Source organism: Pelecanus crispus, chromosome 1 (assembly GCF_030463565.1).
Source record: "Pelecanus crispus isolate bPelCri1 chromosome 1, bPelCri1.pri, whole genome shotgun sequence".
NCBI classification, from domain to species: domain Eukaryota; kingdom Metazoa; phylum Chordata; class Aves; order Pelecaniformes; family Pelecanidae; genus Pelecanus; species Pelecanus crispus.
In genome coordinates, this window is record NC_134643.1 from 52,937,493 (window position 1) to 52,956,979 (window position 19,487).

General features: G+C 41.8%; 1 protein-coding gene across 1 annotated transcript in view; it reads left to right on the plus strand.

The window, feature by feature from the left end:
• The first annotated feature begins 313 nt into the window (after window positions 1-313).
• ELK3 (ETS transcription factor ELK3) overlaps window positions 314-19,487 on the plus strand; it is a 39,210-nt gene continuing 20,036 nt past the window's right edge. Inside the window, exons 1-2 of the mRNA XM_075722279.1 lie at window positions 314-423; window positions 17,489-17,697. Coding sequence (XP_075578394.1) covers window positions 17,491-17,697 — 207 coding nt within the window. The 5' untranslated portion in view covers window positions 314-423; window positions 17,489-17,490. The remainder of the gene's footprint in view (window positions 424-17,488; window positions 17,698-19,487) is intronic.

The following is a 19,487-nucleotide window of genomic DNA, read 5'->3' on the forward strand; positions in this document are numbered from 1 at the left end:
GGAGCTCCCTGCGAGGCTGTGGAGTTGCCGCTACCCCTTTTACTATGTGTGTGTCTTATATTACAGCCATGCTGCACATCAGTGGCCAGAGCGAGGGGAGAGGGGAGGAAAAGCCTGTTTACACAGACTGCAAACCGCCTGGGGAATAATGCAGGAAAGGAAGTGAGCCGGCTCTCTGTCTGACTGCTCTGACTTCCTGCTCGCTCTCTCGCACAGGCACACACACACACACACACACACACACACCCCGGCCGAAAAAAAAAAAAAAGAAAAAAAAAAAGGGGGGGGAAAAAAAAAAAATCAGGATCTCATTACAAGAGCAACAGAGCGTTTGCAGAAGACTGTCAGCATGGAGAACCAGGGGATTTTACCCAGCTCCCTCTAAACTACCAGGAGAGAGCGGAAAAGTCCCTCAGGCTCTGGGTAGGTACAAGTGCTGCGGCGCCTGCCCCGGCTCCTGCAAAGTTTCGGGGGGCTTCGGGGAGGGAAAGGGGAGGCCGGCGGCTGCTGCGGGGGCCGGCGCCCCCCTCGCTGGCGGGAGCAGCGGGGGGAGACACGGCGGGGCGGCCGGCGGGCTGGAGGTGAGGGGCGCCCGGGGGCAGCGCGGGGAGGGGGGCTCGGAGCCCCACACGGGGTCGGGGGGCCCGGGGGGTCCTGCCCCGGGGCCGGGCCCGGCCAGCGCGGCGGTAACGAGGGCAGGGGGCGGCGGTGGGGGAGCGGCGCTCGGAGGGCGCCGCGGCGTTTGGGGAGCCCCCCCCCCCCCTCCCCGGGTCGAGGGCTGCCCCGGGGGCCCCGTCGCCCCCCGGGAGCTGCGGGCGTAGGTGAGGGGGGCGGGCGGGCCAGGGGGAAGGGGCCGGGGGGGAGGAGAGGCAAGAGCGGGAGGGGGCCGCTGCCTGACAGGGCGCAGCGGGCGCCCGGGGACCCCTCGGCGCCCCGCAGCCCCCTCGGCGGTGCCGGCTCCCTATCCCTCCCCCCGCTCGCCGGCCGTGCCCGGCCGCCGGGGCCGTGCGGGCCTGCCCCGTACGAGCAGCACCACGGTAACGGCGTTGGGGGCGGCGGGGGCCGCCCCGCTGCCTGTCAGGGCGGCGGGGGGCGCCGCGGGGTCCCCGGCGCCGCTGCGAGGCCGAGCGGGGCCGGGGCGCGGGGGGGGGGGGGGGGGGGGGGGAAGCGGGAGGGAAGGGAAGGCTCCTGCAGAAGGGGCTTTAAAAAAGGGGGGGGGGGGGGAGGAAAGTGTCGGGAGAGTTTCTGGCTTGTCTGGAAACAGCAAGACTAATTGCCATGCGCTTCCGGTTTGAAACTGGCAGCAGACAACATCTTGAAAATGAGTCACTGCAGCTCACAAAGAAACTCTGTGGTTTTCTCCCTCTCAGGTTTATATATTTGCTGCTTTTTACAGTTTCCTTTGTAGTCTTCTGCGTTCTCCCCGGCCCTCCCTGCTTTTCTTAGCCACCCCCCTGCCCCAAGACCCCTTGGCCAACGTGGATAGTTTCCATGACCGCCCGAAAAAACAGTAAAAATGTTTGTGAGGGAAGGGGGGGGGGGGGGAACCCAGAGAGAGAGAGAGAAAGGGAGAGAAAGTGGAGAGTTGTTTTTGGATCTGGCTTTGCTGAAGGTTAGAGGGACTCTGATGCTGCAGGGGGAAAAAGTTCCCTGAATTTTCCACTGGCTGCAGGAAGAGAGCCCATTTAGTCATGGCTAAGTAATGTCTGCACACACACCAACTAATCTCATTAGGAGTTTCCGTTCCCTAACACAGGAGGGTTTTGTGAAGCCCTGTCAGCCCTTCTAACGCTGCAGTTGAAAGGGAGACAGCTTACATCTTTATTTACTTAGAGGTGTAGCGCTAAGACAAATTTATACAATGCAGCATCTTTTCGGTCATGAGGGCTCCAACTTCAAAAGTCAATGGTTTCATTTAATTTCAAGCAGAGAGTCATGGTTGATCTCGTATTTTGCTCATACAGACTTTCTGATTATTTCAGATTAAATGTAATTTATGCGTAAAGAGTTTCGTAGGGTGAAGTTCAGAAATGGGGTACACGGAAGGCTGAGTTATGATAAGCATGTGTGTGCATCTGTGACAATTGTGTGTAATTGTACGATTAAAAGACTCTTGTGCCAAGGTACTGAGGTGATGGGCATGTTTGAAAAGTATATTCACTCGTGTAACCTTGCTGTATTGGTGCTTTACATATTTAATTTCCAAGTGATACTTACTTTGTACCTATCACTTGACTTAGTGGTTTGTGTAATTATTTCGTGATGATTTATTTTCATAGTGGTCATGAAAAAAGTCTGTGTTCAGAATTAGGTTTTTGCCATGCCCCACTGATCTTTAATTTAAATTAGAAGTTAACCACTTTTTGCAAAAAAAGTCTGGAGCAAACAAAGAAAATGGAGTCTTGCTTGCAAGTGGGTTTTAACTTAAACAAATGTTAAAAAATGTGAATAAAATTGCATGTCATAGGAAATAACACTTAGCTACTTACTTGAATTATCATGTGATAGCATTAAACTAGCAAATATTGTGCAAAAACGTAGTACTTGAATGGAGAACTAATTGCAGTATACCACGTGTTTACCTTTGAGGATCTTCAGTGTTTCCTGTACTTCCTATGTCCAAGTGGCACAGAAAAAGTTCTTCATTAACATCACTTTACAGAGGACTTCTATTAGTGGATTAGTGACACAGTCTCCAGACACAGATGCCTCTTGATTTTCTAGTTGGGCAGAGAAGAATTTTTAGAATAGTATGTAAACCAGAAAATGCCTAATCTCTGTTTCAATCAAATGCAGTCATCAGGTAGTGAGAGCTGTTTTCCAGTTGTGGAGTTTTATTTCTTTTGTAAATTTCTAAATTTTAGAGAGAGAGAGGTGCATTATTGGGCATAATGTTCAAAAATCTGTTGAATATGTTATGGAAGAGTTAGTGTGGTGTACAACACCAAAACTCTTACTGAAGAGTGTTCCCTAGCTCTTACTATCTCTCTTTGAAATATGGACATTAAATTGTCCACTTACTGCATTAAATATTGCTGGAATTTCAGTGTGCCATCTGCTGAATCGGTGTAGATGAAGCACACACATTCATACATACAGATATATATATAGTCTATCTACACTACATAAATTTCATATATTGTATTCACTCAGCATAAGTAAAACCATCTTGATGTCCTCGTAGAAAAACAGATGTAGTAGTAGTAGTAGTGTACCAGTTGTATGTTCTGTGTATTTGAAAGAGTGAATGAGACGTAATCCATAGATGTGTTAAAAATACAACAGTTCTGTTTGGAACAGAAAAAAAAAATCCAATTATCAAATAGTGCATGATGGTTTCCACTCAAAAATGTCTTAAAAGTGTTTTCACTGTAAGTATGATTTCATTCTTTACCGGTTTTAATTTACAAAATATAAAAGTGTGTGAGAATAATACATACTGTCTGCTAAGGGATGAGATATTATGATAATTACTTATATCTCAATTTTCAAAGTCACCTCCGTGAGTTGTTTCTAAAAAGAAAAAACCTTCAGGCTTGTATCCTTTATGATATCACCAACTCCACCTAGATGCAGCAGCTGAAATAAGCAACACGATCTCAGGGGGAGAAACTCAGCTACAGCCTTCCTTGTAACTGTGTTTATGAACCACCACACACATGGATGCTTTCATATGTAGAAACAAAAATCTGTTTTGTTTTATTCATTAGCACTTCTCACTGCTTACTGATTCACAGTGGTTCTTTGCTCCTGTCACTTAATGCTGTTTCATTAAACTTGAATCATGAAAACAAATCAAGTCTCTCACTCCAAAGACTTCCCCTTTGCTGTGCATGAAGTTCACTTATGTAAACTTTACCTTCTTGTTGTAATGCCCTTCTTGGGATGGAGGCCAGCTTCAGGGTGTGTTTACAGTAGAGGTATTCTTATGGGAAGGTGTTACTGCTTAAGTGACTTAATATAACTGAAGCTAAAATCTACCATAGTTCAAAAATCTTCTGGAGGACTTAGCAGAGAATGAAAATCATTTTGCAGGTTCACCAATGTGCATGGAGCTTGCTGCTTGCTCTGAGGGTCCTACGTTTACATGTAGGAAGATAGGTATCTATAATACTTACGGACACTGAGGTCCATTAGCTGTTACAGAAAGTGCAAATCTTTGCCTTGGAAATGAAATCACATGACAACATGTTGCTTCAGAATGTCAAAGAAAAGAAATAGATGCCGACATAAAAAGTCAGTTGGCTACTAAAGATAAGGGGGAATGGGATAAGGCTGGGAGAACCGTCATACAGCTATTTGCGATGCACGTATTTACGAGAAGTTGTCTTAGCTGGTTTATCTTGGTGACATCATACAAAATTTGTATGCTCGTGTAGTTACAGTTATCTCTCCGAGTGGTTCTCTGTCATACTGCTAAATAATCTAAGATAGCAAAGAACTGATAAATTAGCTAGTACACTTCCCACAAAGATACGGCAGGTTGGGCTCATTTGTGCAATTCGGGCTATTTATCAGCCCATGGTTTTCTTCTGGTGGTGGTGGCTGCAACGTGCAGCATGCCTGGATGCCGCTGCTTGAATCCGTCTCAGAGCCGTGGCACTGATTACAGGACACTGTCCGCCTGGGCCGGTTTCAAAGAGTACTGTTGGTTTTGAGCTGCTGCGTATCTTTTGTAACCGCACCCAGTGGTTCATGCAGCAGGCTGTAACCGACGGCCCTTTGAAAATCATGTTGCACTGCGTATCCTGGGGTTGATTCACCATGGCTTTCTCCTCGGTGTTTCCCACAATAGGGAATCTCACAGTCTTGAATCATTAGACAGATGTTTACTTCGTCTGTGGCTTGTTAAATGAATCAACTAATATTCTGGAGGCTGTTTAGAGCTCTTGAAAGACTGAATAGGTCTGTTCTCATGTTGAAGTATTTTGTTGAATAATGAATGATTAATGAGTTAGTCATGATTTTGAGGAGAATATCAAGGTGTAGGTGCAGGAAGTCCAGCTCAATGCACTGCAAAATACAAGGCTGCATGTATGGAAACAAAGCAGGTGAAGCACAAAGTACCTCTTATCTGTGCACTTCACAAAAAGAAAATGCATCTTTGTCCTTAAAACTTTCTTTAACTCATTGTGGTTTTATAAGCCAGTAAGTATATCAGAATTCAAATTCGTAAGGGTTTGCTGTTAAGAGTGGATTTTAATTCAAAAGCTCTTTGAAGGCGACTTGCGGCTTTTCTAAAAGCAAAAACTAAGAAAACACCTACCATTGATATGAAAGTACAACTAAGGAACTACCTGCCAGCTAATTCAATGCCAATTAATAACTGTACAGTCATTCTGCATTTTTAATTTTGTATGAATGCTGTGGTAGTTTTTGCAGTACCAAAAAGTACCCTGAAATTGTTGATCTGCTTAATCAGTGTAATTCGTGGTCAGTGTATCACAGTGTCCTGAGTAACTAAATATTTAAGTAATTATTTCAAAGTTATATTACAGTTAAGAACATCAGAGGCCAAATTTTGCCATGCCCTAAGGAGATACAACTCGTCTGAAAATTATGCTTTTTTTTTTTTTTTACTCCTGTGTAGTTACAGTTACCAACACCGTGTTTCGTTTTGGCCTGCTTGCTCAAGTAGTATTGCTGTGACTGTCTAGAGCAGTGGGGTTTGTCCTTTTGGTATCTGTGGATCCGTGGTTATTTTTGAGCAGTTGTGCAGATGCCTGTGGTGCGGTTGAGCCGACTGTGGTAGCAGTGCCGTGCTTTTGCCTCTCCAGGAGCGATCCATTGACCCCTGCATGCATGGGCCACGTGTTGAAAACTGCTCACCTGTATGACGACACCTATGAACTTCTAAGATAAATGTCAATCACCTATGTAAAGAAAGGTTTCTAAAGACTATATACCATGTGGTCTGTCTACATCTGAGTGGTTAGATAGAGCTTTGGGTCTTCAGGAGAAGAATTTCTGTAGGAAGCCACAAACTTACTTTGTTTTGATCTTTTAAAGCACTTAGGCATGTATTTGTTTTTGAGTGTGTCAGCACTTCTGTTAATGCACTGAGACCAACTGCATGTTGCAGACATTTAAATGTTAGCTTAGGCCTTGAATTTAACGAAGGCATTGGAGTAGCTCTTGCTTGCTCTGTGCAAGTGTCCTCCTAGTCTTCCATAGCTTTCCTCTAAATTCCGCAGTGACAGGATGTACTGGGTGAAGGATACTGCCCGCTCTGTGGCTTCCCCCAGACCCATTTCAGAGAGTCATTTCCATTATGTCTGTGTCTCTGCTTGCCAATTTACTACTCAGTACTTGAAGAGTCAGAATATAGCTTGGATGATCTTTGCAAATACCGATTACTACGTGTTAATGTATTTTGGCTGTCATGCAAACAACCCTGTCTTGGTTTCTTCAGCTTTAATGTATACGATTTTTTTATCTTGTGGATCCTAACTTGAAGGTCATTTGAGGTACTAGGAGAGGAAAACTTATATCTTACACATTGTCTTCTCGTTTTTGCTGTCGTTAATTATGTAATGAATCATTTGGTTGTAATTTTTATGATTCTTACAAATCATTCAAAATTGGTGAAAGCTTTCTAAGCGCTAACCTAAGTATGAAGTCCTGTTAATACAATTTTACAAGATGTGCCTTTCTCTGAAAATATTAGTGAACAAGCAAAGAAGTTTGTGTAAAATACGCTTTCGCAGTTGTACAAAAAAGAGTAGACTTGGATTGCATACTTAATCCAAAGAATCTAAATGTTTTTAATCAAATATCCTCCTATAAGTTTCCCATGCTCATTTTGCAAAACAGCTGACAGTTCATCTGGAAAACAGATTTCTATTATGCATCCATTTGCCTCTAATGTGGTGACAGCACCTCTTTACTGTATCTCTATATTTCTTCATCTCTTCTTTTTTTTTTTATATGAAGAAAATTGATCAGATGTATTTCAGTTAAGCTTTTTGGGAAGGATGCTAATGAGTGTTACTGTTTTTAAATGTTTATATTGTGGTAATGTTGAGTGGCCGCTGTTGTATCAAGTCACAATACAGCACAAACAAAAAGTTTCTAGACTCAAGTACCACTATTATCTCTTCCCAGCAATTAACAGTAATTCATGAGAAGAAACAATCTTCAAAAAGCATTTAGAAAGTAAGAACAAATTCCTATTGCAGCTCTGTTAGCGAAATCTGGAGAAAGTTGATTACCTTTAGAGAATTTCTTCCATGCTACACTAACATAGCCGAGATGGGAATGTGGGTTTAGATTCTAGATATAGACCTCTGTGAAGTCTGGTGACTCAGAGCAGACTCAGAGCAACTGGCGTGTGTGGTTAGTTTAGCTAACTGTGAGCGTGGAGTAGGGCTGGGGTAGAAAGTATGACTGCAGCACTCCTTCAGTACTGCTGGCTTCAGTGCTCTGAAGCTCTGCGATGCAAATGCTTCCAAAACAGAGCAGTATCAAGGCTGGATTGATTCCCTGGGAGTAGGGTGCAATAAAACTGACTGTGCAGTCTCATCCAAATTGGGGAGAGGGGGTAGAGTCTTTACGTTTTACTTAAACGTGGAATCTTATCCGGGATTCAGCGTACAAATCAAAATAGTGGCTGTTGGGTATCCTGAGCAGCAGAGACACTTAAGGAACCAGTTGGTGTCTTGATGTCACTTTTAAACGTAAGCAATCTAGGCGCGTTGTATACAGCAAAGTTTGCTGTAGTCACTGAAGTAGTGTCCCATGTGTTTCTCCTTCATAGTTTGCAGCAGCCATGGGATTTAGTTTAAGTACACAGACAGTACAGGAGAGTAACAACCAGATCTTCTGTTGACTGAAATCTCATGTATTTTTATGATACATTCTGCTGGGTATTCCAGTGTTTAATGAACGATGTTAGGGGAAATGTGTAGGTGTGACCTTCAGGTTCTTCTTGGTGTAGTAGACAAGTGAGTATGTCAGAAGGTAAGAATCTTTTAACTGGGTTTCAGTTTAGCTTAGCACATGATAAACATGCATATCAGAACTTTGATTAGCACTGAGGAGGAGAATAGCAGATTTGTGATTTTGACATGTAAGAGTGATTCTTAATTCAGGTTTTTACTATGAGACCATCGTGCACAGAAATAATAGCATTTAAAGCAAAAAATACAGAGCTTGACTAGTGCTGTGACTAGTTGCTCATTTTTTATGACTAAGGAACTCACACCCTGGCTTGTGCTCCAAGAACTATTGCAATAGCACTAATGGTTTGGGAAGAAATTGGCCGGGTAAAACATCTCTGTATGTATGTAGGTTGCTGTCTGCTGAATGGTGTTACACCGTTTTCAGTATAATGCTATGACTGACTCCCCTTGCAACGTGAGAATATACAGGTAAGCCTGTATGTTATGAAATAGTTTAATGGCTCATTTTGCTAATCCAGCAAATTCTGAAAATTCAGTGTGCATAGCGTGCGAGCTCTGACTGCCAGTGTAAGCTGTGACGATCATCTTCTGCTTCAGGTCTCACAGAAATTGCCAGCCACCTCGGTTTGCCTGGACAGAACTCCCAGGACTGCATTTCCTGTCCTTTTGGCCAGGTTCCTCTCTGCTCGCAGTATTAAGACGAGCTGCTTGTTTATCTAAGTTTCTAGTCTAGGAAAAATGAGTCAAGAGGGGAAGATTAGTTTAAAAATCTGAATATGAAATGTATTAAAAGCAACACTTGAGACGGTAGTATTAACAGACCGTTTAAAATATTAGAGCCACTAGCATAAGTTACAAAGCATTCAGCCTGCTGTCCCAAAATTGGAAATTTTAATACTTCAGTTTGAGAAGGGGGTACAGATAAGAAAAAAGCATTTGCATTCGTGAGTAATCATCTCTTGATATGTCAAGTAAGCTTTCAGAATAGTCACTGTTCCTGGAGGCTGTATCCTCTGCCCTCTTTAGCTATTTTTTTGTTTGTTTTCATGCGTATTTTCTCTGAATTTATTGAAGGGACTATCGGAAGTTTTATCTAGGACGGTCAAATAATCATGATCTGTGTCCTACTGATGCTGACAAAAACATAAGAGAAAGTCATATGGGAAAAATAAACATATAGGGCTGGCTTTGAAAGCAGAAGTCCCTCGGATTGCAGTGCAGCGTATTGCCAGCATGCCACAGATGTGCACCACATGAGCAGACAGAAAGCAGCGTGAGGAGTCGGCATTCATTTTACATCTGTCCCAAGGTGAACGGTTGGAGCCATTAATGGATTTATGTAGTTTTGTTTACGGCTAGCTTTAGAACTAGTCGAGCAGGTTATTTTTTTTTAAGCCTTGCACGGGGAGGCAACTGGCCATATTCCCTCCTGCTAAGGGCTTTTACTCCAGTTGGATTAAAGCTGTTTCTTGAACTGCATCCTTGGGGAGAATCTGAAAACACTCGTGTTTTAGAGGTGGTGTCATCACACCTCTGCTTGGCAGGCGACCAGTCCTTTGTTGTATTAATTTGGAGGTTGCAGAACTTTCTTCCTTTGGACATCTGCCTCAGCCTTTCTTTGACTTAGTTAAAAAAAAAAACCCCAAACCACTGCAAACATTGTATTACCAAATGTACTTACTGGAAGGATTACTGGAGATGTGCGCGAGTGCTTTCTTTTCTGCAGTGGAACTTGCTGTTATCCTATAATATTTTGCTAGAACTTGCCGCTGTCTCTTTTGTGTTGCTCTTAACCACAGGAGTCTGTTTATTTTTTTAAATGTGCTGGGCCAGAACAGTGGGTATTCTTGCTTGAGAAGGAGACCTTGTAAATTATTACTGTAAATAATCTTTTAAATTAGAATATAAAGTTAGGAGAAGACTATTATGCGGGAGCGGCAGAGTAGGCATACCTCATGTGACTCTGTTAAGTACATCGGCCAGCAAAACCCTCTGTGCTTTTTTGGCGCATCCTTAAACCAGCCTGAGTTTGTGTGGCAATATTACTGTAGTTTTGCAGCAAATCGGAACTTGTGTGCTGGGGTACTCTGTAACTTTTTCTAATGTTTCCACTGGGTGGTGCTGCAGGAATTCCTATTTTTTTTTTTCACTTGAATCTGCATTTCCCAGAAAGACGCCTCTAAAATATAATAGGAGGAAGTCCTGATTTAGAAAGTTTTTGCAGTTTCAACACAATGGAAGAACTCGGAGGATGCTCTGGCAGGAAATGTCCTGGTTGCTGGATGTGGAAAAATTACCAGCGTTCTGTATCATACACACAGGCAGTTCCCTCAAGTGCCCTGGGTATGGATTGCACTGTTAGTTTGATTTATTGCCTTTAGCAGAGAAAGTTCTGCATCAAGTTAAAACAGGTATATTTACACACTTAGTTGCAAGCTTATTTTTTCAAGGCCAATTAAATTAGCAGTAAGATCTCCTTTGATGAGTATTTGAAAACTTTCTGAGTAAACAAACTGATATTTGCTTTTCCTCCTTTCTGGCAGAATCACTAACTTTTCACCAACCACATCCTCTTTATCACCCATGAAGCATCTCTGTTGAGAAATAAAGTGTGAGGACTGACTCAGACTTTTGCCTTGTTCTTTCAAACGTTTCTGAGCAAACATTTGGGCAGATTTGGCAGTTGTCTTTAACCTCTCATGATATACTCATTGTTATACAGATGAATTTTCAGTGGAAAACATTACGGCTGACTGATTTTTTGATTATTCTAGAAAAGTTTCTTTTCTTGATCGGCACCCTTTTGCTTCTGTCATCAAATGCAAAACAAGTATGCTTCAATTTTTTATCGAAACTAAAATGTAAAAGAGAAAAATCAGCCTAGAGGATTTGTAAGCTGTTCAACTTTCCATACAGACGTTCACTTTAGAACTATGCTAAAAATGTATATAGCTGAAACAGCTAGAGACTGCCTTATTCCGTATTTTTCTCTAAATATACTCTTTGATATTTGCCATTATGGAACGGAATTGTTTTGGTAACTTCCAACAAAGTTTTTTAAAACTCACATAACTTTATTTTATAAGTATCAACACACTTGAAAAATGAGTATGGTTTAGCAAAATCTCAAATTCTAGTATTGAGAAACGGTGGTTAAAAAAAAATAATAACAAAAGAGTCATGTTCTTTCACGTGTTATTGCAGCAGTCATCTCAAGGGTTAAAATGAACCTGAGACACTTAGAAAAATAAAACCAGAGCTGCTATTACAAACTGGGACAGATGTAGGAGGCCAGGTTTCCTGTGGCCCATTTTCCAGTTTCCTGGCTGCAACCTGCAGAAATAAAGGAAGCCGAATGCTAACGTGAATGAGAAGCTAACAATGCCCCGCGTCACGCTGCTCAGAGAAACGTGTTGTTGGCCAGAAGTAGGACACAAAAGCAGTAAATGGACGTACAAAAAATATACACACGTTTTCCAGAGTAGCTAAAAAAAAAAAAAAAGGCATCTGTTACAGAGAAATACTGTGTGCTTGCAAAAGCACACACTTGCCTGTAAGGGAAATGTGAGTGGAGGCGTGTGCCTGCTGTGGTGGGGCATACGAAAAGAAGCTGAGTCTTTTGCAGCTGCTTTGGCTACAGAAGGAATCGGCAGTTTCTTCATACACTAAGGGAAATTAATTTCCCTGCCCTGACTCTGCGTCTTAATCCTTTTCACGTATGTGTCTGATCATCATCTCTCTGTGACTAACTATAGTGCATAATGCTGGCTAACACCTTTTATGTCTTCCTGATTTAATTGATCTCCAGCTGATTTTTTTCAGCCTCTGGGCTCCCCAGCCAGTCTGTCCCACTCAGCTGTCCCTCCTCTGCCCCAAATCCCACGACCTGGTTTATAGCTCAGAGTCCCAGATGTTTCTCTGCGGACCCTCTAAAGCAACAAGGGGCTGGTTTTGGTCCTCATGTCTGGAGGGATTCCGAGTTTTAGCCTTCAGGACTTGTTCGTGTTGATTGTCCAGGATCAGCGGTATATCTCTTTATTTTTGAAAGGCTGTGGGGGAGCTAACATAGAGTGGGGAGAAGGAATCCAGGTAGGAAACCTGGAGTATGTGGGAGAACAGAACACAGCTGTAACATAGTTGTGTGGAAGCTAAGGACCTCTGCAGAGGTCCTGAATGCTACAGAGCTGCTTTCCAGCTTTCTGCTTTTGTCCTCTAGCTTTTCCTGTTCAAGAGTCCTACAAAACTTAATGCCCCAAAGAGTATCCTACTTATCTCACAGTTCATGTCATAAATCTTTCTGACACTGAACTTTTTATTTAGCCAGCTTTTTCTCTGAGCCTCCTGGTTTTCTACTGCCTGGATTTAAGGTGGCTTGCTTATTTGTTTTATTTTGCCCGGCAGGTTAATGACTTTTTGTTTTGGACCTTAATGCCACTTTACCGACACTTTGTCGTATGGAATTTTGTGTGCATTGTCTTGGTCAAAAAAAAAAGGTAATGCAGCTCATCCGCATGTGTATTCATACGTCTTAACCGTTTCCAGCATAACTTGCATAATGTTTTCATAATGCTTGCTCATGCTGGTAGAAGTCAGTCTCTGTAGGCTAAGGGGAGAGCCAGTGTTTGGCATTCGGGACCCTCACGTAAGTGAGGAATTTGAGCACCCCCTTTACAGGAAAATCATCTCTTAGATGGGATGCTTTGCCCTGTGGGTATGTCTGTCCTTTTCTGTTAGTCTCTTCAGGGAGAGCTTACGGCGTTGGCTTTGCTGCAGCTCCAAGTTTAGGCATTTCCGTTAGTCCCTTAATTTGGTTGAAATGAACAGGGGCAGTATTATCAGCACAGATACTCTGAGTTGCCTCCTTCTCGCATCAGTCCTGAACTGAAAATTTGATGTGTGGAGACACATTGTGTCACACTGATCATGCAGTTGGTAGGCTTGGGGGGGGTGGGGGGGGGCACATTTGAAAGAATGTAAGTGGTAATGAAGAGGGTGTTAGTGTGGTTACCTGTCACAGCTGCCTGAGAAAGGGACTTTCAGAAAATTTGGCCCTGAAATATTCTTTTGCTGTCTAACGCGGCATTTCCAAGTATAATTCCTTCTAGCTATGCCAGTGATTATTTGCATCAGCGGTAGTGGAACTGTTCACAAAGTAAAATTACTAGGCTATTTAGGTCAGGTCAACCTAGCAAATTTTGTTTCATGGCTTAGAAAATATCTTTGACTGTCAAATGCATTGTATAAATATTTAAAAAATGGTAAGGTGGCAAAACCATACATGTTAAAGAGAATGGATGAAAAAATTGACTCTTTTGTCTATATGAATTTTGATTAGGCTTTCCATGACACAGAATATATGTTTCTTTCAGGTTGCCTGTCTCATTCTGTACCATAGATGGATATCACTGTCTAAATAAGTGAATTTTTTTAAAACTATTTTTCTTCTAATCCATGTAATTCAGTATGTGGTTCCATGTATATTTATGTACTGAACACAGAAGTAACAGGAATATTTATTATTACTACTTAATATTAATAAAGAGTTGAATGAAATGTGAAATATATGCCCTGTAGGAAGTGACCACATCCTAACACCCGTTTCTGTCAAATTAAGGCAAGACACTGAATTCCCTTTGAGTCAGTAAGAATTAAAAATAATTAGAAAATACATAAATGAAATGTTTTCTGAAGACTTCTGACTCCTCCCAATCATAATTTATAATAACTTTTAATACAGGTAGCACGTTTTTGGTTAAAGTACATGTCTTGTAATACATCTGTCATGTGATTCTTTTGCTCCACCACTCAAATGAGGCGCAAGTTAAGGCTTAGTACACCGCGTGGCCACGTTGATCTCCCAAGAGGATAGTTAATACTTTGTGGAAGCCCAAAATTGTGCCCATAGAGAAATGCAGGTGAATACTTCCGTTGACCTGACTGGAAATTAAATATTTTGCATCAGTTTAAAAATCTTGTCAGTGCAGGATCTTAGTTTTTTACTATTCCCCTGCAAATCACATTTTAGAGAATGGAAATGAGATGCAAAGATTAACACCAGTTTACTGAATTCAAGGTATTTAAGATTTTACATCACCATATATACTGAGCACAAAGCTTCTGTTAAAGGTAGTTACAGCTGTGAATATTCAGTGTAACTCAGACCTGAGGGCCTCAATTTGGGTGCTTAGAAGAAAAGGACCATCCAATTAATGATCAGCTGAAAATGTAATTTGCATGATTTGCCTCAGGTAGGAATCATATACATACAGTTGTAATACAAGCAATATGGGAAGCTTTATACAGGAACTCAGTGGCAGATGGAGGGATGGGGTACAATGCAGCACTGAGCTGTTTTAATCTAATTTCTGTATGGGCAGACTTGGGTCATATCCAGTAGAACATGTGTGCACGTACCAATTAAGCACATCGATGCTGAATTCTGAGGCGAGCAGGTCCTTTATAAAGCCTGTTCAGAGCTATGCACGTGGAGAGTTGATGGTAAGGCAAGCAGGGTGTTGAGGAGCTGCCTAAATCTAATCCCACCACCGCCGTCTGCCCTGGATCCAGCACCTGAAGTGCCTTCCAAAGATTGCGTAACTCAGCTGGTTAAAGAACTGATCACCAAGAACTGAACCACTTTGAAAAAGGTGGCAGTTACCTTTTATGTAATAACCTGATGGAAGTCACCTCTCCTTAGTCACCAGGACAGATAGTGTGGCGTAGGTACTCCTGTAGGATGTTCTCACCCAGGCGGGCACTGTTCATGCATTTCACATTACGCCTGTGGCTGAGTCACCACAAGGCCCACACTCAGTAGACAAAATGGAATCCAAGACTCTTTACATTTTACAAGTGATAAGCATCAGGAAACGGGTTCATAATAGAAAGCGTGATGCAACGTTAGCTCTAGGTTACCCTGTGAGAGTTCTTGGGCAGAGGCGAATGGAGATGGAGGAGACTGCAGCAAAATGCGCTTTGCTGTGAGTTCAGTTCCACCTAAGCTCTCTGAAGAGGCATGATTGCTGATGATCTGAAGGAAGATGTAATTTAAGGTCTGGATGAGAGAATTGCATCTCTGAGGTGTTGTACTCCTTTGGCTAATGGCATGGCGGTGGAGTTTGTATTGGTGCTTCTGTAACTCTCTTCCACCTTTAACTTCCTCATCTGAAGTTCTACTGACAGGTCTTTGTAGCGTGGGACACCTGGACACATTTTAATACAATTTTGAAGAAAGATATTTATAAGTTACTTCCAGTTTTCCAGAGCAAAAAAAGTTCTGTTTGTGAATTCTTGTTTGTTGTTGTATGTTACAAGCTGAAATTATGCAGGGTATCACTGTATAATACGTGATGTACAGAAACTAAGAGTATTAATATTAAGTAATTGATATTAATAATTAACATGTATAATTAATTATACATATTAATATGACTGTATATACCTACACATGTTTAGTGACGTTGCAAAATTCATAAATATTAGTTAAAAAGTATGTATATATGATGCCAAATTAATAATAATTAGTTATAATACTACTAATAATACTTTATTAGCTATGACGTTATAGATAAATAATCCGTTAAAGATGTTAATACTTGCACAGATGGTGTAGTTTAAAGGAACTTTTAAAGACTGTAAAGTGAGTATATAACTTTCAGGTATATTAAATTCTAGGTGTACATTTTTTTTTTCTTGCCTTACACTATGAGGAAAAGGATTTGTATAAAGTGATAAAAAAATGCAATGAAGCAAATGCAAACCTTTGAAAGTGCCAGATCATCCATGTAGGCAGTTCTGTTTCAAGGATACCTAAGTGTCCTGGGAGCTTCTGCCGTCGCTTGAAGGTGCTATGTAGTTACCGTGTTACACAGCTGGGTGTCAGGGATAGATATTTTTGTCCTTGTCATTCAGACTGGATTCTCAGTTAATTAGAGAAACGAGGCTTTTGCCATCATTAATTCTGCCAACCCTCGTTTGGCCAGGGAACTGACAACATTCTTCTAGTATCTTTAACTTGCTTTTACGCTAGTGAAGCTTATGCAATTTATTTTCCTTTATACTAGTGAAGCTTATGCAATTTATTTTCCTTTATCCTGGCGAAGCTTATGCAACGTGATTTCCTTAGTGCTGGGCCAGACTGGAAGAGGCAACTCTTGCCTCAGCCGCCTGCGGTAGTGTTCCATGCGGTGGATAGTTGGAAGTCTTGTGCCCTCTTGCGGTCAACCCACCAAGGGAACCGTCAGGCAGTGAGCCCGGCATATTCCGGCCGTGGAATCTATTAGGACACAAACAGTAATATATTAGGAAACGAAATGAGCAAGGAAGTTAAAAGTCATGAGCTTGTTTAGATAAAGACAAAAATATCCATTGTTACGTGTGCAAAGGTAAGTCAGGTAATAGTTAGCCCCATTAGCACCACAGTCAGTTAACCCAGTAACACCGGCGTCTTTCAGTCTGCGTTAGTTAGACATAACACGTCCAAATTAAGTATTAGAAGAGGCCAAGAAAGAATTTTTTGAAACAGTGTTAACATGCTAAGGCTGGCAATGTTGTTGAAAGTGGGGGAAAATCTCACTTCGTCGTTCTGTAGCTTGAAAGGTCAGTTTTAGCTACGCCTTCATTACAATAATAAATTGTCTTCAGTGGTAACGCTCCCAAGTTTTAAGTTGTGTATATGCCTGTGCTGAGTTGGAATACAGCTGTTCTTAAGTTTTTCCTTGTATTGCAGTGCTTGAAAAACGGTTTATTCTAGGGAGGGCTCAGTAGCGCAGGCAGTTAGGAGAGAAAAAAATATTCAAATAACCTTTAGCAGAGAAAACATATTCAAACAACTTAGAAGTGAGACTCGGGCACCGTTAAAAATATTCCTAGTTCTCAGTTGTATGTATGATAATGAAAGAAAAGATCCCTTAGAGAAAGGTTCAGGGTAAACATCATTTACTTTACTGTGCTTAAGTGTACTGAACTTTCAGCATTTCTGCAAAATAGATAATATCTTTTGAGCTATTTGAATTGGCAAACAGAAGCAGCAAGAGCCATTTCGGGCCCTGGAACAAATAGACAAAGGCCGTATGACAGTGGGAATGCAAGTGCGTGTGGTGGGACGGGGAAAGAGTGCTTTCTGGTCCTCTAAAGAAAGGCAACTGCTCTGGTCTTCCCTTTTCCTCCCCTTCTTCACAGTGACATATCTGTTTACTAACAGCAGTTTTTTGGTCCATTTCAGTGGATAGTTACATCAAGTCCTTTCTTTTTTGCCCCATATGTTCCTTTGAAGGGTGGTTCCGTATGTTGAGTTGAAGACACCAACTGGAGATGACCCTGTACCACGTGAACTATGCAGGCAATGCTTTTCTAAATACTTACTCTATTTTATGTGTTCCTTCAGAAAATAGCAGTGGAAAAAATACAGAAACGGGAGTGCAAGACCTGTAGGTCTTGCGGATGTTTGGTTGTAAATGATATAGTAGCTTCCTTTGCTCAATTACGTAGGATGACTCCTACACAGAGCTTATTACTGAAATGAGTGTTGGGTGAAACACCTGCTCCCAGATGTTTTTCACACTGTTGCTCTCCTTTGTCCCTTGTAGGTATGGAGAGTGCAATCACACTGTGGCAGTTCCTTTTGCAGTTGCTGCTAGACCAGAAACATGAGCACCTGATTTGCTGGACGTCTAATGATGGCGAATTCAAGCTACTCAAGGCAGAAGAAGTGGCTAAGCTGTGGGGACTCAGAAAAAACAAAACTAATATGAATTATGACAAGCTGAGCCGAGCGCTCAGATACTATTATGACAAGGTAAATTTTGTTATTCTCATGCAGACTAAGAAAATAGAAACACTACCATTTAATATTTCACCTCTATGTGGAAGCTATTCAAAAGTTCCTCTAACTAGTTTTTACAACAGACAACAGTATTGAAGGCAAGCACAGTGAAGGTAAGAGGGCAGCTAAAACATGCACAGGAAAACGCTGCACATCCCGTTTCCTGAGGAGGGGGGGTTGACCTAGGTTACGCTTACTGATGCTTTCATGTGTTGATGCATTTGGCTACCCAATATTTTCTGTAGCTTTTGACAACAATAAAATAACTGTTGATAACGGAGAACTGTTTGATTATTGCAGCCTGCATAGGATCTTCTGGAACGCAGGGAGGTGGTAGAAAGCAGTGATACTGCGATGCAGCAGGCAGAGTGGCAGCTTTACCAGCAGGTATCGCCTATGTCAGAACAAGGAAAAGACAAAGAAACAACCCAACAGCATAAAGGGCGGGGTTGAGTTTTCACAGTTTTCACGGGACACATCTTTTGGAGCACAGATCCTGTTGGCTGGTGTTTTAGCTAGTCGTGCCTAAGCTTTCTGGTAAATCTTTTTTACAATAATTATCGGGTCCTAATTTATTAGCTGGAAATACAACGTTGAAGCACTTCTACAGTTATGACAGTGCACTGTTACCTCAGCAGGATCTCACTGTAACTATTCTTTTGTTAATGCTCAGTGTTTCTAAGAGTTTGGAAAATTTCCACTAGGTCATTTTAGGACAAAATCTGTGTTAGTTTCAAGATTAGTCTAAATTATATGTTGCTATCATTTAATTAGCAGCAATATATATGAGCGAGCACTAATGTGATGTCTTACTGGATGAAAGTGCAGAATAAGATGAGCAAACAGAGGGAAAAGCGGCTGGTGAGATGGTGGGTGTCAGAGCAGGGGTATGTTTGGGTCTGTTTGTCAAGGTAGTAGTCTCATGCTGAGCTTATCTCAGGTGAAGACTGTATTTGCTGTAGAGTGTTAAATTTACTTCCACTTGGGAACTTACCTTCTGGGTATCTCAAGTCAAAATACTGGAACATAAGCTTTGGTAGGGGTCTCTTCATCCAATTTTTCTGCCCTTGCAAGACCTACTGAATTTTGCCTCTCCTTCACGGATACGTCTGTTGAGGTTTGATAGAACTAATGAGACCCAAGGAGTCAGCACAGTTTAGGCAGCAATCTTACAGTTGGCAAGTTGTGCTTATTTGCGTGCTCTCAGAAGCTGGTTACAGGCAGATAGTATAGGCATACACTTAGTGCAGAGCTGTTGGCTGTTTACAGCTCCACTTTCAACCTCTTTACTGAAATCCGAAATAATAACATATTGAACGTAGTAATTGGAATTATTTAGATCACTCGATTTGCTTCTGATTTTCAGACATCATGAGCACGCCCACAATCTAGAAGAGGTCAGTAGAGGTTACTGGTAGCCAGTACCTCTGAAAATAAAATTTCTGCGGTACAGTGGGAGCTCGTAAGATCACTGTCACTCTTGTGAAACCATCCTTCACTTTGACATTTAGTCCTTGGTCTTATTCTTCAGCATGAAGCAAGGTGGCAACAGTACAACAGAGAATGCAAAAATGAGAACAGGGAGTAACCAGGATATGTATTAGATTGCTGTAACAGAAAGATATTTGAACAGAATCTCTCAGATGTGTCAAGATACTAGAAGAAAAAATTGTAGAACACAAATATGGAGGTCCTAAAATATCTTGCATATTCACCTTTCTCAATTTTAGATTCCAGCAAATTCAAGGAGTTTCCAAATCGTT